Below are 19,577 nucleotides of genomic sequence, written 5' to 3' on the forward strand. Positions count from 1 at the left end.
TTAAAGATTCAAGATGGCTAAACCAACTGCCAAGAAAGTGGCAGGAACCATTGCAGTGTAGGTCGGAGCTCCGCTACTGGGTGGTGGTGCTGGAGTCATGCTGTTGGTGGTGGTGGTGGTGGTGGTTCTTGGCGATGTTGGGCTGGAGGTTGGAGATGAGGTGGGTGGACAAGGTTCAGTAAGTTCCATAGGTGTCATTGCTGACGGCGGGGTAGGGGTGGTAGTTGGTGGAGACACCGGTGTTGTTGACGGAGGCATGGTGGTTGTGCCAGTTGAGACGTTAACAGTTAATTTCTGACCAATTTGGCAATGACTTGTGAAAGTGCAGATATAATAATGGGTCCCAGCCGTGGTCAAAGTTAATGAGGCGGGGCCAGTTGTAGTGAGGGAAATGGGATTGGTAGAAGTGCATGCAATGGCGGTACCAGGATTATTTTTCACCGGGGGCAAAAAAAAAAATTTAAAAGGTAGCAATTTTTTTGGCCAAAATAGGGATTTTGGGGCAAAAAATGGAGGTTTTTGGGCAAAATTTGAAGGTTTTTGGGCAAAATTTGAAGGTTTTGGGGTAAAATTTGAAGATTTTTGGGCAAAATTTGAAGGTTTTTGGGCAAAATATGTAGGTTATGGTGCAAAAAAAAATCCACCTGGGGCAAAGTCGAAAAATTCAAAATTTTTACACTGAAAATTGCAAATACACTAGGGGCGGCTGCCCCCGCTTGTCCCTTCATAAAATCGCCCCTGAGTGCATGGGCTGTATGCGGCTTCTGAAACTTCTGCAACGTCGTGTTGACCATCGGTGAAGTTAAATACAAGAATGTCACCAACGCTGAACGTTTGAAGGGAGGCCCAAGTGGTGTAAGCAATGGCACCACCGGGAGGAATGGCCCATCCCAAGGCGTCACCTACGACGTGCCTAGTTTGTGCCATGGTGTTGTGAAACTGTATAGATGCAACCTTCAAGGCCAAGAACACAAAAAAGTTCACAGTGAAACTTGCCATTTTTTTTTAACTTGAATCCTTTTTCGTGTTTTTTCAAATAAGATGATGTTGTGTATTTCTTTATAAAGATTGTGTTTGTGATTGATATTTATATAAGCTTAGAGCATTAAAGGTTCTCAAAGTTATAGTTTACTTTTTTTTCTATTGACTAGCTAATTGATATAAATGTGATGTTGATACTAGTTGAATGAATGGTATAAGTCTATTATTGAGGATAACTTAATGAAATTTTTGTGTTTTGGTTTGTGAATTAACTTACCTTCTAATCCAGAGTAACTTACGGACACAATAACTTATAGGGTAATTGTCTGTAAATATATCCAACTCGCCAATCCTTTTGAATGCATCATCTTTTAAAAGTTCTATGCATCAAATTTAGTAGTTAGTAATCACTTCTAACATATGAGAGTAATTGACGTAATTAAAAAGTCCGAAGCATATAATTGAACGTTTAGAAGATAGATGCATACAAAAGAATTTTGGTAACAAGTTTGATGCATTTACATACAATTAACCTGAACTTATAATCAAATTATCGTGTTCTTTTTATAAAATAAAAAATTGTTGTTCTTTTTAGCCTTAGTTTATACAAAAAAAAATGCATGCAGACTAATCATTATACACAAAAACGCTGAAACGCATATGTTAAGTCCCCTGTTTCACAGCTTGTCTCATATTAGTCATGTTACATATTTGAAAGTAAGTAATTTCTGTGTGTTTTATTGATCAGTCGTATGTTACTTTTATACATGAAGAGATCCACATAGTTTGGTGATCTCAGCTAACTTCCTGTAAAGTAGGACACTATCTATACTGAGTACATTGACTAAGCTGACTAAGCTATACAGAACATATCGACTAGGCTGTACATATATTAGCTATTTATATTGACTTATACTAATGTATTTATACTGAGTCTATTACTCCCCCGCAGTCGAAGCGTTCGGTTGGCGAATGCAAAGGCTGGATCGAAATTCTTCGAACATGATGCGTGGTAGACCTTTAGTGAAGATGTCGGCTATCTGAAAACGAGTGGGAACGTGTAAGACCCAAACCTGACCTTTAGCAACCTTTTCTCGGACAAAATGTATATCTAGCTCAATGTGTTTGGTCCTTTGGTGTTGGACTGGATTGCCGGATAAATATATTGCACTAACGTTGTCACAAAAGACTAGTGTTGTTTTCTGAATCGGACAATGTAGCTCAAGCACCCACTCAATTTTACAATCGTTCCAATTCAAACAGAGGTCGTAACAATTATCGGGGTAATGGACGAGGTCGTCACTCTTCCTCTCGTGGCAGAGGTCGTAACAGTTTCCAGACAAGTTATGGTCCCAGCCCTAATTTTACTCAATCTTCTCAGTGCGCCTATGGTCCAAATGTATGGCAGAATCCAAATTGGGCTGGTCCTCCTTGCCCATACCCGACCACAAACTGGATCAGGCCCAATAGCAATAATAATCAGTCTGGAATTCTCGGGCCACGTCCACAACATAATTATGCACATTCTGTTGCTAACACATCGACTCCAACTGATATCGAAGAGGCGTTACACACCATGACAATTAATCCACCCGACGATAACTGGTATATAAACACCGGAGCCACCTCACACATGACAGGTAATCAAGGTAATCTTACTTCTTATTATCCAACGAGGTTACCTTCACGTATTATAGTCGGTAATGGGCACGGTCTTCCTATATTGGGCTACGGCTCATCTGTTTATCCTATAAACCAACATCGACCACTTTACCTTTCAAACATTCTTCATTCTCCCACTTTAATTAAAAATCTTATTTCTGTACGTCGATTAACTACTGATAATAAACTTTCTATTGAATTTGACCCTTTTGGTTTTACTTTGAAGGACTTTCCGAAAGGGAAACCACTAATAACATTGGAAAGTTTTGATATTTTTGCTAAATTGAGTGTGTATCATTTTATGGAAGTTAACAAAGACATTGTAAACTTGTGATTTGTGGCTAATAGGTATAGTCCATAAGAAATTTGTAAAGTTGTCTAGAAGTAAAATGTAATATTTATGACCGCCACAACTAGTGATCGGAGAAGTCCATAAATCACTATGAAAAATATCAAAAGGATAAATAGTTTGATTACAAGATGAATGAAAAGGTAATCGTATATGTTTGCCAAAAATGAAAGATTGACAAAATGTACGTTTATTACTAGAATTGTAATGAATACAATTTTTATTCCTAAGAGACTTTATGATATTTGCGCCCGGATGTCCAAGACGTTTGTGCCATAATTCTTGAGAAAAAGTAGAAAATGCGTAATGAGATGTTGTAGGCGGCAACAAAAAAGGCTTGAACGGATAAAGATCACCGGTGCTGTTGCACCGCATTAGTGGTGTCCCCTTCGGAAAGTCCTTCAAAGTAAAACCAAAAGGGTCAAGTTCAATAGAAAGTTTATTATCAGTAGTTAATCGACGTACAGAAATAAGATTTTTAATTAAAGTGGGAGAATGAAGAATGTTTGAAAGGTAAAGTGGTCGATGTTGGTTTATAGGATAAACAGATGAGCCGTAGCCCAAGATAGGAAGACCGTGCCCATTACCGACTATAATACGTGAAGGTAACCTCGTTGGATAATAAAAAGTAAGATTACCTTGATTACCTGTCATGTGTGAGGTGGCTCCGGTGTCCATATACCAGTTATCGTCGGGTGGATTAATTGTCATGGTGTGTAACGCCTCTTCGATATCAGTTGGAGTCGATGTATTAGCAACAGAATGTGCATAATTATGTTGTGGACGTGGCCCGAGAATTCCAGGTTTATGTATGTTTGTTTGTATGTACGCTTGTTTTGCATTTCTGCTTGCATATGTTTGTATTTATGTATTTATGTACGTTTGTATGTTTATATGTATGTATAGTTATATGTTTGGTTGTAGGTATATTCGTATGTTTGTATGTATATCCGTATGTTGGTATGTATATTCGTATGTTTGTATGTTTTATATCTATGTATGCGTATGTAGGTTTTCCCGTATGTATGCGTGTAGGTGGATATCTATGAATGTACATTTGTATGTTTATGTAGGTTTGGGTAGATACGGTTTTATGAATGTTTGTATGTTTATTTTTATAGACTGGCTTGCTATGATGTGATTTTATCTGTATGTGGACATATATGTTAATTTCTCATTTAGTGCAGCTTTACTTTATTCGTCCTGTGCTCCGCAGTACACTCTAAGGTACGGTTTTTTTTTTTTTTTTTAATACGACGCTGTTTCGGGAGCCATCAGCAAGCGTCTACTTATTGGCGACTTGACTGTCGCTTAGAGCCTAAATCGAATCCCAGGCAACATTTTAAAACCCATGGAAATTTGTCCCACCATTTTCATGGCGTTGGCATTTACTTTTTATGATTTTTTTTTTTGGCCGGAGGTCCGTTGCAAGCAATCTCTTTATCCGTCGAACATAGAGAGGGAGGACTTTCTCTACTCTTGTGAGTGTTTCACTCGAGGTGGTGAAATGACTTCTCTTTGTCCTAGGGTAGAGGAATGATTGTCTACGTCTCACCTCCCTCATACCCTACAAGTGTGAGATTGGGTATTGTTGTTATAAACTTGATATGTAGTTTATTTATTCTTTATAATGACGTTAAACGGATTTCAAAGTTATCAAATCAATATGTTATTATGATCAGTGGCGTCTTTGGACATAGGCAAGATAGGCGATCGCTTAGGGCCCAAAATTTTTGAAGGGCCCAAAATTTTTAATATATATATATATATATATATATATATATATATATATATATATATATATATATATATATATATATATATATATATATATATATATATATATATATATAGTTATGTAAATAAAAATAACGTGTTCAATAAATTTAATTAAAAAAATATAGTAAGTTAACTTATGAGTATTAGTCTATATAATTTTAGGGCATATTTTTTCCCTCTTTTCAAGCACGGTTCTCAAGCCCACACATCTTTACTCATGTTTATGGGATTTTCGTGTATAAAGGCCCATTTTTATTTTCGTCTTAGGTATTCGAATTGTTGAGACGGCCCTAATTATGATTTAAATTTAAAACTATTGTCGTATAAGAAGGGTTCAACGTGCATTGCCGGTCGTTGTACATAGTGGACAATAAAGTCATCATATTTGACGAATCATTGTTATAACTGTTTTAGACTTGTAAAATACGACCTTTTTCTTGATTGAAATTTCATTTTGAACTAGTGTAGAGACCCGTGTAATCACGTGATTTTAAAAGAAAAATCGTTGAATAGTATGTTATAGTTGACGAATGTTATTTAATCAAAATGTGAATCTTATATAACAAACATGCAGATAAAATAGCATAATTCGTCAAATCGACAAAATAGAAAACAATAATGTTTTAGCAAATAGTCAAAACAACAGCATTAAAAAACTACAATTCAAACCCATAGTCTCAAAATAGAAAACCTTAACAAACGAAAGAAAAACAGTCTTGAATTCATCATGCCACTAAATATGGATTACATTACCTGATATATACATAGTAACTGGATGAGTAGGATGTGTATGAAAAGCTAATGAAAGTCTTTATCAAGGTTAATAATAAACAATACAATTTCTTATACACAACAGATATCATTTATGTCAAACTACAGATTATGGAGCAAAGTAGCTAAACTTTTTGAAAGTAAACCAAACTTAGACTCTTTTTAATGGTGCCGGGGGTGATGGGGGTGATGGGGTTTTTGTGGGGTATAGTGCTGAGGTGATGGGGTGATGGTGTGATGGTGTGATGGAGTTTGTAATGGTAGGCGTGATGGGGGTGTGATAGGGTTATAGGTCCCACATTTTTAATTTATTTTTCATTTTTTTAAAGTTATTTTATTATTTTGTTTATTAGTTAATTTATTTAAATTATTATAATTTAAATACATATATAAATTATATTATTAAATTTAAATACATATATAATTTATTATTTTGTTTATTATTATAATTTAATTTAAAGGAAGTTTAGACTCTATTTTATAATTGTTAAATACTTCAGGGACTAAAATTGAAATGTTTAATAAAACATCATCACTCTTGTTGCTTTGTTGCTGTTGAAAACCCTTCACCCCAAAAACCCGTTCACCATACATTTTCAATCAAGCTTGAAGATTAAATTAAAAATAGTAATAATAACAAATACAAAGAAGCAATATGTTTCCCAAACAACGTGGCAGCACCGGATTCGTTCTCATCCAACATCACGCAACACCTCTTCCGGTGATGCACTCATCGCGCCGGCGAATTTTGGCCTCCATCACGCCGCGCTATGGCGCCATGGTGGCGTGATGGTGGTGAAATCGGAGTGATGGCGCTGCGTTAAAAAGAGTCTTACCTTAAATCTAAGTGACCACTTGGTATGATTTGATCCTCCATAAAGAACATAAAAAACTCAACTCACAAACTGCACTGCTCAAAAAACAATAAATGGCAACATATAAAATGTGAAGTAAACCCATAAGACTATAAGACCCATAAGATCAATAGATTGTAATGCAAATGTTATCAGATGAAGACCCAATATAAGATATAATGTATTATTGCAAAATAATTTACATCAAGTTCAATGAGACATAACCATCTTATAAGTGTTCATCACCTTCTCTCTATCTACATCACGAACATCATTAAAATTCAAATAACATACATGTTCATCATAATTGTTAAGAGCAAATAACATACATGAAGTTCTATTACTTTCATCGCAACCCTGGTCATGACATCAATTCGCTTATATGAGCCATATTCACATTTGATGTACATATGTTTAATTTCTCACACACAAAAAGTCAGAGAATAGAGAATAAACTGAAGAAGGTAAGTCAACTGATTATATATCACCTTGTATTTGTATATGAACAAAATAAAACTTTCATATCCAAGACTGAAAATTCACACTCATACTTATCATCACTCGTAATCTTCTTATCTGCACACTAAAAAAAAAAACAACTCAGATAATTTAACATCATTAAACTCTTTTCATTGGAACATTTCATCGAACACATAATTTGCAATAAGAACACAACAACAAAATAGCTAAAATACTTAAAAGATGTAAAAGATAATCTATTAAACATCAAACATAAAAATTAAAACAGAATAGCATAACAATATCCTGACAGGAGACATTATAAAACTCATTGCTAACAATAAAAAAATGAATTAAATCCCAACGAAAAAAATGAATTAAAGAAAAAAACATATATGTCGAAGCATATCATCATAAAAAGCAGCGAAATAAAACCATAAATGATGAGAATATGTAGACGAAGTTCTTATGGATCTTAGGTCGCTTGAACTCTAAACTACAGGCGGAATACAATAGAAAAGGGTTAAACCGAGATGTGGGTCGTTTTGGGATCGATTTGGTCAAACCTAGCACAAAACCTAGATTAGATCGACTCCTAGACGAAGTATTTCAGTGGTATTAGGTGTTGGGAATCGACAGAGACGAAACACTATCAATTAGGGTAAATGGGACGAGTAACCTCACATTAGAAGTCAAGACCCGTATATATAGTGTTCCCAGACACACTCGGTCGAGTGTCTGTGGACACTCGGTCGTCTGTCCATCACAGTCGGTCGAGTGTCTATACACACTCGGTCGACTGTGTAGCAGTTTAACTTATTGATTATTTAACGAATTAAGTACGCACGATCACAAAGGTAATCAATAGTCACAAATAGTCATTATTACATAACCGAATGTATTAAACGTAAACAATAAACTACGGTTGGGGATTCATGCACCAACAAACTCCCCCTAAGACCTAGCCGTAGAACAGAAAAATTCAGTTATCAATCAGTAAACAGATCCGTCACCCAGTTCTTTAGATAGCAAAGTTTGACAACTCTGCAGTACTGTTCAGCTTGCACATGATTCTCTGGACGATACAGCATCCAGTTGTAGTAAAGGGTAAACATATCTTCTTCACAGCAGTTTCGCAACCAAACTGGATCTAGAACCCTTATACTATCATTTTCATCTCCACCATCCTTGTCTAACACAATGACCGCTTCCTCTGAGCGTTCATCATAATACCACCAACGAAAACGAGGACTGAAGTTCTGCGGCATCTTCCTCAACGGAACCTTTCGCATATACTTCACAGGTTGATATTTCACTATCGTCCTTCGTACCCCTGTTTTCTTGTTCGTTCGGTAAGAGATCTTTGGAAACTGTGGTCGAAAGCCTACAAAATTCTTCGACTGAAACGATCTTCTTATTTTACGAACCAAAAGATCAGGAATTCCAACATAATCCTGATATAACATCTTAAGCCTAGCCACCTGCATGAACTCAAAATATGGCAACGAAGTGAAATCGTGTGCATACTTAATGTAATCCACTCCGTACTCTTTCTTGATCGCATAAATGTCAAATTCTTTGATGTAGCCCAAGCAATAATCTTCCCTTTAGCACGCAAACTCTCGCAATGCTCAATAAACTTCAAAAATTGCGGCTCCACCGTAGGCTTCAAAACATATTGCCTAATCCGCATCCACACTTTCCACTCTTCTTCCAAAACCTCAATCTTTTCTTTATTGATCTTAACAGGCAAAAACCCTTCCGGCAATTTACTTTCTTTTCTTTCTTTTTCTTCACACTTCCTGTTCAACAATTCATCGTTCATTTCAAAACAGTCAGCAAACGTTGGAAGGTCATTATCACATCCTTGTCATTATCAGTAATAACTTGAGCTACTTCCCAGAATCTTCTTTGGTGAGAATAATACGTAGTACATTCAGCAGTAATTGCTTTAAGAATCCTGGAACGCTTCAAGAAAGCAATTATCGGTCCAAAACCTCCTCTCTGTGCTTCGGTACCAGTCTCATCAACACAAGCTTGTACATTCGTATCTTTACGACCAATCAGACCTGGTAACTCAGAGGATAATGGAACTCGTGGTACAGTCTCTTCATCTGACAACTGTGGCTGTTCTTGAGACATACTGAATATCTGAAAATACTCAAAACAACATAACCAATAAGCAATTACCTCCATGTATCATGGGGTATCAAGTTAATAATATGCATCAGTAAATAGATAATTAAGACAAATACATCAACTGATAATCATACGATTACATAGTTCTAATGTCACAGTTTATTACAAGCCAACAGATATTCAAGACTAACAAGCTAGCCGCATAGAGTTACAAACTAAACAGGACAAAACACAAGAACATAAGCATTATCCCATAATCACATTATCCGGAACTGACTTCATATTGAAATTTGTGTTCTCAAACAGATCAATCTCATAAAACAGATGATTTAACAAGACTACATAGGGAAATGGCTTATCTTCATCATCCATGATGTCTTTCATGATGTTAATGACGATTTGACAAAAGTTCACATTTATACGTTCAGTGAGACAGTACAACAAAACTGCCTCAGTACCAGATAACAAATCATCATTTGGATCTCGAAACACCAGATTGTTTTTGATGATCCTCATGTTAGGTATTAAGTCATCCCTAACATCAATATCTCTAACTTCAATCTTATGAGAACCAATGACATATCCTGGCTTAGTAATATGCGAAGCCACACCACCTGCGTCAAACTTGCTAGATATCTTTCTAAGATCTTTACTAGGACAGTAAATATTAGCTCCACAATTGGACAACAATAAGTTATCAGCAAATTCATCTAAATCCCATTTATAAGCTTGTCCGAAGAAACTAGCATGAAAAAACTTTCTTTTACCATCCTCTAAGGCCATACATGTATAAAACTCTTGAATCAATCTAGGACAATAATGGTCTCCTATCTGAATGAATGTCAAGCAATCAAGACCTTTCCACTGATCTTCAAGGAACTGTGATGCTACAACTTTGGATTCTACGCGAATAGTCCTGTGTTTAGCTAGGACTTTCCTACGTTCAAGGTCAAACTTCCAGTTCCAACTAACATACCACCTGACATACTAAGCATAATACTACACAAGATATTCAGTATGATATGTAATGACACTAACACAATATTCAAAAACAGCAAAAATTCAAAAATTAGGGTTGAGATTCACTCGGTCGAGTGTGCATACACACACGGTCGTGTGTGTTGTCACACGGTCGAATGAACTAACTCACTCGGTCAAGTGTGTCACACACTCGGTCGAGTGTGTTCTTGACAGATCTGAGTTCACCCATTTGACCAATCGATCAATTTGATGTTTTTGGATCGAATCCTGGTCACAAGATTATCTAAACAGGCCGATTAACACGTGTAAAGCATCAATTTCAACAGATTCATTCAAAAAGACATCCAATTTGTGTTCTATACTTCAAATACAAAATCAAGGATTAAGAACAAACGAATACGAGTTGTTGTACCTCGTTTGTGGCGCTGTGATCACAAAGAAAAACTGAGTCTAAAGCTTGAAATCAAAAACTCGTTTCTTAAACTTGAAAATCTTGGTAAAATTCGACTCAAAAACTCACAAAGTGTTTCGATGAAAGGACCCGTACTAATCCATCCGGACGAAGTCCATATCGATTATAAATGATTCACAACAGTTGATTACATCGCGAGGTACTTGACCTCTATATGATACATTTTACAAACATTGCATTCGTTTTGAAAAGACAATCTTTCATTACATCTAAAGTTGACAGACATGCATACCATTTCATAATATATCTAATTATAATTATCTTAATAATAATCTTGATGAACTCGACGACTCGAATGCAACGTCTTTTGAAATATGTCATGAATGACTCCAAGTAATATCTTTAAAGTGAGCAAATGCACAGCGGAAGATTTCTTTCATACCTGAGAATAAACATGCTTTAAAGTGTCAACCAAAAGGTTGGTGAGTTTATTAGTTTAACATAAATAATCATTTCCATCATTTTAATAGACCACAAGATTTCATTTCTCATAAACATGCGTCCCATACATAGAGACAAAAAATAGCATTCATATGGACTGAACACCTGGTAACCGACATTCACAATATACATATAAGAATATCCCCATCATTCTGGGATCCTCCATCAGACATGATAGAAATTTCGAAGTACTAAAGCATCCGGTACTTTGGATGGGGCTTGTTGGGCCCGATAGATCTATCTTTAGAGTTCGCGTCAATTAGGGTGTCTGTTCCCTAATTCTTAGATTACCAGACTTAATAAAAAGGGCGATATTCGCTTTAATAATCCAACCATAGAATGTAATTTTAAGTACTTGTGTCTATTCCGTAAAACAGTTATAAAAACAGCGCATGTATTCTCAGTCCCAAAAATATATATTGCAAAAGTATTTAAAAGGGGATTAATGAAACTCACCTAATGTATTTTGTAGTAAAAATACATATAACGACATTAAACAACTGAACAATGCAGGGTTGGCCTCGGATTCACGAACCTATATCAATTATTTATCAAGTAATATTAACACACATATTAATAATAAACATATATTATTATTATACTTAATATTTATATATATATATATATATATATATATATATATATATATATATATATATATATATATATATATATATATATATATATATATATATATACATCCAATTCTTATTAAGATATTTTAATTAGAATATATATATATATATATCATTTATTATAAATTATATATATTTTCTTAAACATCTTATATATTGTATCGAAATTTTTATTTATACGTATGATTATGTTAAAATATATATTTATATTATACGTAAATTAATTATATATAAAATTATAGATAACAATATTTTATAAAATTTTTTTTTTATGTAATATTAATGTGATATAGTATACGCATTAAGTATATTTTGTATAAAAATATTTATTTGTTATAAAATAATAATTATGATAATATTAATAATAATGTAAATGGTAATAATAAAAATATTATAATAATAATAATAATAATAATAATAATAATAATAATAATAATAATAATAATAATAATAATAATAATAATAATAATAATAATAATAATAATATTTAAGTTGAGTAAACTACCTTCAAGCCTTTTCTAAAAATAAATGCCTCAAACCGGGATTGAACCCAAGACCTCTCGTTAAGAACGAACACTACATACCATTCCTCTGCCTATTTTATTTCTGATTTATATCATAGCCTAAATCTTTTTAAACCGAATATTTCTGTTTTCATCTTATCATCGCCATCATCGTCATAAATAACGAATCATCATCATTATCATGTTCACCCTTCATCTTCATACTTATCATCACAGATCATAAACACAATCATCATCATGATCATAATCTTAATTATCTCATAACATAATCATAATTATAATCACGACATAATCATCTTTATTTATTCATCGTCATCTCGTTCATATCATAATCATCACTCCACTGTATTATGATCATGATACTCACGATCATCATCAACATATTAATCTCATAGCTATCATCACATCATACTCCATATCATAATCACATCATCACCAAATCTTATTTATCATCATCGTTCTCTTTTCCTAATAAACATCATCAACCAAAATCTAATTATCATCTAAACCTCATGGTGATCCTATCAAGAAAACAAATAATACGCTTATGTGTCACGATCCTTCATTAACATTTAGTCCATCTGCAACCCTTAGCTTGCTCTCGGCCCAGCAAAAGATAGCAGTCCAACTTGTATCATTCGGCCCATCAAAGTTTAACATCTCGGCCCAACATTAAATCCCATATTCTACACTAGCCTAATTAGCATTTAATGGCCCAAGATATCAATTATACTGAAGTAAAAAAAAAAATGTGTTAGCAAGCCCGTAATAACATCCAAATATGTAATTTGGCAGGAGTAGGTTGAAGGGATTCACCGGAAATAAAGCAAGTGGGGTTAGGTGTGCTTAAAGTGTCAGCCATTATAGTTCAAGAGGAATACGCATCGTGGTATATAATATACATATAACAGAAAGTTTTTTTTTTGGTTCAACTTCTTTCTCCTTCCTCTTTTTATTCGCTTGAAAAGTAACAGTAACCTTAATGGGTTTTGTTTTTGGGTTTGCATTGATTCGTACAAAGGTGATATTGGTAGATTTTATGGCGGTTTGAAGGTGGTTATGGTGATAGACGGTAGTCAAGAAGAAGGAAGAAGAAAAGTAAAAATAATAATAGAGAGTACCATGGTCGTGGTAGTTTCGAGTAGAACAAGAGCAACAGAAGTTGTAATGATGGTTTTGTTGATCGTTGTATATAGTGACCAGAGAAGAAAATGGTGGGTGGTGACGTAGGGATGATGGGTTGTAGAGATGGCAGTCGTGGTGATGATGGTGTTCTTTCGACAGAAAAAGGAAACAGGAAACGATTTTGGTGTTGAGTGTTGGTGTTCTTCAATGGTGGTTGTCGATGGGTTTGATGTGGTTCACGGTTTGAGATAGTGGCGATTGGGTTCCTTGTACACGTTTAAGAGAGAGAAAGATGTAGAGAGGGAATGATGGTTTAGTTCAACGGAGGTGGTGTGTGGGTTATGGGGTCGATGACAGAAACTTCACAGCAGTAGTTTACGAAGAAGAATGGTGTTTATGGTGTGGTTAGTTGTGGTGTTTTAAGATGTGTGATGGTTTATTTATTTTTCTCTCCTCTATTTGCTATATGTATCTAGATATATAGAGATATAGTAAGTAGTATATAATATAGAGAATAGGGGATAGATAGATGTTGATGGCTAGCTGGAATTTGGTTGTATTAGTTGATTTTCTTACAACATATAATCAGATTTGAGACAGGATTATCAATTTAAAACAGTTGATGGTTATATTTAACAACTTATACGATATATATGATTGTTTATATATAATATGCATCAAACTGTAATTCTATCTTTATATGTATCTGTATTTATATTTATATATGTATAACCGTATTTATACATGCCTATTTATACATAACAGTACATAATTCATAATTTTTGGTAAATGTACTAATATTAATAATAATAATAAAAATACTTATATTAGAAATGATAATATCAATAATACTAATAGATATAACAATTTGAATGTAATAAATTTCAATATTATACTTTTTAATAATATTAATAATACTGATATTGATATTAATGAATGTAACAATATTATAATAATTATAACTAAACTTGTACTTACATTTAATATTACAATTTTATTAATTTTGTAATATCTAATAATTATATCTTATATTATATGAATATATCTATTGAATGTTTAACATATATATATATACATATTTAGTTACAAACAATTGTTCGTGAATCGTCGGGAATAGTCAAAGGTCAAATGAATATATGAAACACTTCAAAATTTTTGAGACTCAACCTAACAGACTTTGCTTATCGTGTCGGAATTATATAAAGATTTAAGTTTAAATTTGGTCGGAAATTTCCGGGTCATCACAGTACCTACCCGTTAAAGAAATTTCGTCCCGAAATTTGAGTGAGGTCGTCATGGCTAACAATAAATATGTTTTCCTGACGAATATGAGCTGATAAATAGAGTTTTATCATTGTTGAATAATACCGATAAAAATAATTCAATTATTCGAAAAGTACGAATGAAACTATCATGAGAGAGGTCCCAACGGGCATCGTCCACCTTCGCCCAAAAACTTGCCCAAATTTTTAGCCGTTAGTAAAATAAAAAAAAATTTCAACGGCTATCCCAACGGTCACTTTTACACTATAAAAACACCAACCATATACTTCATTTTATACACTCAAATATATATTTCTTTTATATTTCCACCTTTCTCAAAATCAAAATCAAACACTCCCAAACTGCAAAATGTTAACACTTCCCCCAATGATTGTTTCATTCGATGTTCATTACGGAGGTGATTTCCGTAATCAAATGAAGGAATATAAGTGGGGCGATAGTATTTCGTTTGAAGATATCGACATTCGTGATGTTGGTTTACAAGACTTGCTATCCTTTCTGAAGGAAAAAGTTCCGTGTGAATTCACGTCTGTGTTCTTTTATAAAGACGATTATGATGCGGATTGTTGGGCAAGTTTTCTGTATACCGATGATCAATGGTACTTTATAAAAGATACCATTGAAGATCGCGGTAAACGCATTTCTTTGTATGCGGTTCTTGAAGATGAAGAGACGTTGGGTCATCGTTACCTTGATGAATCAGCTGAAGCAGCAGTTGAGGCATCAAGAGAAATACCGATGTCTCCAGAGTATCTCACGGATGGTGAAATGACTGGTGAACGCTACTTTGCAGATGACAATTGACGACGACGAGTAGTTTGATTGTAATCTTTTAAATTTTTAATTGTCGTGATGTTTTAATTTTTAATTATTGTAATTTCAGTGTTGTTGTCGAGTTTTATATCTTCCTTTATGTTTTGAAGCTCTTTGTCTTTTTAATCTCCTCTCGATCTCTAGTAAAACGAGTAATGATCTAGAATTTGTAAGTATGGAGTTTTGAATGAATTTAATGTTATAATCAAGAAAGAACGTAATAGCACGATTTGATTCGTCAAATTACCAGAATCATTGAGAATAGAGCTATCAAGAATATACTTTCTTGATATGTTCAGAAGTTAATTAGAATGAAAGAGTTATGTAACATGACACATGATGGTGGTATGATCTACTGTGAACCATCATGTCCCATTAGAACTTAACATGACTTACTGTAATATAATCACGTTGATCAAGTGCCATTATATTATACTAACTCATGCATCAGTTCCCAACATTACTTCAATAACATTCATATTTTTAAGCTCGAAAGTTTACAGAATATAGAAACTAACAGTTTCTATATGATGTAACACTGATAGCACGAAGAGATAGATGATTTAAGATAGTATTAGTTATAAAAATATATTCAGAAATATCGAGGATATTTATAATGAAAGATACGATAATATCTTTGAATATCTAAGATCAGAGGATGATAGAAACTATTGTCTGCAAGGGTTTAGAGTAAGGAGCAAGATATTCACTAAAGATTTCAACGGATCCAGAATTATCTGGATTCTTTGAATATAGAGTATGGTCCTTGTATTTGTCCTTGGTCTTCTTCATGTTTAACTCTATCCGTTTTCTAGTTCCAACGTTTCTGAGCTTTTCCAACATATTATTCTTTATTATCGAACTTCCGACGACTAAGGTCGTTTACGGTTGCCTATAGTTTCAGCTGCTTCATTCAGATTTTTCAACATTCAGAGTATCGATTCATAAACTGGGTGCCTTTCAGAATCTCAAAATGAAAGATCATAATTCTAAGAGATAAATGTTACACATATAACTGTTGATGTAGATATGCTGTGAGTTTTCAAAGTATTGATTGCTGATTCGCGGTAATTGGTATGGCAGTTCTCGTTATCAGATACGGATGAGTACTTGATAGGGTTTCAATGATTATGTATGGTGATTTGTCGGAGGGACTTACACCAGAGAATACTGATGTTGCTGGTACGTTTACTGCTAATATGGTGGGACATAAAAGGTTTTTCGGTAACAATAAAAGAGCACACATACATATCAAAGTTATAATAAGGTTGTTTAGAACGAAAAGTCGAAGTTGACTTGCTGGAGCTGTGACAAAATTGGCTAATTTGTAAAGGAATTGCAATGTTATTTTCGGTAATAGCAATGCCCAAGGAGGTAGCACAGACACGTGTTAAACTTTTACTCAGGGTCTGGGTGTTTTCAGGTGCATAACTATATGCATAAATATTTTCTTCTGTGGATAAAGTGCGGTTGGTTCATTCTCTAGATTGAGGTGTTTTCAAGAATCATGAAAGGTTTGAACGTAAATTGGAATTGTCAAGATACAAATTTCGTTTAAGATGAAATCAAGTGGCAAACTTGAAGAATTGTTTAGTTCCATATATTATAATTAATATTTTAATTCATTTTAATTGTTTAATGTTATTAGTCTACAGTTGACAGTTCAATAATTCATATATATATTTTAATATATAATATTCGAATTAATTAATACGTGTCGTGACCCGTATACGTCTCAGACTCGATCACAACTCAAACTATATATATTATTGTAGAATCAACCTCAACCCTGTATAGAGAACTCGATCATTACTGCATATAGAGTGTCTATGGTGATTCCAAATAATATATATAGATGCGTCGATATGATATGTCAAAACCTTGTATACATGTCCCGATATTTAAAGTGCGTAAAATAAATACAGAAATTAAATAACGATAAATAAAATTGCGAGAATATAAATTGAGATAAATAAACTGCGATAAATAAATTGCGATAATTAAATTGCGATAACTAAAATGTAATATGAAATTAACAGTTAGCTAGGAACAGTTAGCTAGGATTTTGTTAGCGTGGTTTCTTAACAAAATTTTATATTGTCAATTAGTCTGTTTCTAATCAATTTTTATTGTGTCCATTATTTCTTCATTATGCCACTTGTGGAATTCTGATTGGTCAAAATCCAAATATGAAATTGAATGAAAATGGTTATTCTGCGGTGAGCGGATACGTATAACGGTGGTTGTAAGTAGGATAGTAAACGACTGTTGAATCAGATTCGAAGAACGTACAATGTAATTTATTAATGTGAAATTTAAATATTCCTCGGGTATTACCTACCCGTTAAAATATTTTCACCATTAACAGTTTGTACAAGAGAATTTTTAATTACAATCTTTATGAAAACATATATACATATATATTTTCTTCAGATGTATTCATGGATTTAATGAGTTATTATGAAATTAAACTCATTTGCTTTTCGGTTGGAACTATAATAAATAATCTCTAAAACTTTAGAGATTACATATTCACCATGTCGAACGAAGATAAATGAGGTAGAACGATACATAGAACGAAGATCATACTCAAAGTACAGATGATGATATTGAAGCATGGATTGTTTATGGTACTGGTGCTGTTATTGATGGTACTGTTGGTCCGGTGATATTGCTGAAGCTGGTACATTTTGCACCATATTCTCTGAATTGATTATTCGAGTGCGAAGTTCGTTGACTTATTACTCCAGGATGATTTTCGGTCAGAACGAGCGGATGAATAAGGTTCAGAATTGTGGATAGAATATAATCTTGTCGAGTTACCCTAGAAATGAGACTGAAAATGGTGCCTCGAACAGGTTCACCGGTAAACGCTTCAGGTTCATTGTCAAGAGGTGAATTCGGTTGGTGGAAGGGATTACCTTATGCGTTTTACCATTAATTAAGTCGACTACGAACCCATCAGATGAATTGATAATGGCTGATTGGTCGATTCATGCCGATGACGCTGTTTTCGGAGCTTAGGTGAACATCTATGTCGGAATAGCTGTCGGAATAATTATCAGAATAGCTATTGAAATCTGAGGGACTCGAACTGGTTGCAGGATTCATCTCGTACGATCAGATGGAGGATTTTCGATAAGAAATAGATTATAGGATGTAGAATAGTACCCTGCAATATATAATTTACATATGCATATATAATACTAAAATCCCATAAGTTACGGAGGAATCTACGGAAGTTGTCAGGTAAAGTTACAGTAACAGATACGCTAAGATATAAAATAGCAGATACGCTAAGATATGAATTTTGTCTATACACTATTCATGCAGTCAATGCAGTAAAACGTGTCTAGACTAAGAATGATAAGCAAGTGATTCCCTAAGAATGATAAGCAAGAAATTTTCTACACGAAATGATAAGCAAAACTTTTGACACGCAGACACGGTCGAAGTCCAGACTCACTAATGCATCCTAACGACTTATCAGTTAGACACACTAATGCAGACATGGTTCGCTAAGACCTCCGCTCTGATACCAACTGAAAGGACCCGTCCTAATCCATCCGGACGAAGTCCATATCAATTATAAACGATTCACAACAGTTGATTACATCGCGAAGTACTTGACCACTATATGATACATTTTACAAACATTGCATTCGTTTTGAAAAGACAATCTTTCATTACATCTAAAGTTGACAGACATGCATACCATTTCATAATATATCTAATTATAATTATCTTAATAATAATCTTGATGAACTCGACGACTCGAATGCAACGTCTTTTGAAATATGTCATGAATGACTCCAAGTAATATCTTTAAAGTGACCAAATGCACAGCGGAAGATTTCTTTCATACCTGAGAATAAACATGCTTTAAAGTGTCAACCAAAAGGTTGGTGAGTTCATTAGTTTAACATAAATAATCATTTCCATCATTTTAATAGACCACAAGATTTCATTTCTCATAAACATGCGTCCCATACATAGAGACAAAAAATATCATTCATATGGACTGAACACCTGGTAACCGACATTCACAATATACATATAAGAATATCCCCATCATTCCGGGATCCTCTATTGGACATGATATAAATTTCGAAGTACTAAAGCATCCGGTACTTTGGATGGGGCTTGTTGGGCCCGATAGATCTATCTTTAGAGTTCGCGTCAATTAGGGTGTCTGTTCCCTAATTCTTAGATTACCAGACTTAATAAAAAGGGCGATATTCGGTTTAATAATCCAACCATAGAATGTAATTTTAAGTACTTGTGTCTATTCCGTAAAACAGTTATAAA

General features: G+C 33.9%; 1 protein-coding gene across 1 annotated transcript; it reads right to left on the reverse strand.

The window, feature by feature from the left end:
- Positions 1-999, reverse strand: LOC139887607 (cucumber peeling cupredoxin-like). The gene is made up of 2 exons (XM_071870683.1): positions 750-999; positions 1-413 (listed from the first exon to the last, which is right to left on the reverse strand). The coding sequence occupies exons 1-2, from the start codon at positions 997-999 to the stop codon at positions 1-3; spliced, it is 663 nt and encodes a 220-aa protein (XP_071726784.1).
- Between the last annotated feature and the right edge of the window lie 18,578 nt (positions 1,000-19,577).

Source organism: Rutidosis leptorrhynchoides, chromosome 2 (assembly GCF_046630445.1).
Source record: "Rutidosis leptorrhynchoides isolate AG116_Rl617_1_P2 chromosome 2, CSIRO_AGI_Rlap_v1, whole genome shotgun sequence".
Classification (NCBI taxonomy): Eukaryota; Viridiplantae; Streptophyta; class Magnoliopsida; order Asterales; family Asteraceae; genus Rutidosis; species Rutidosis leptorrhynchoides.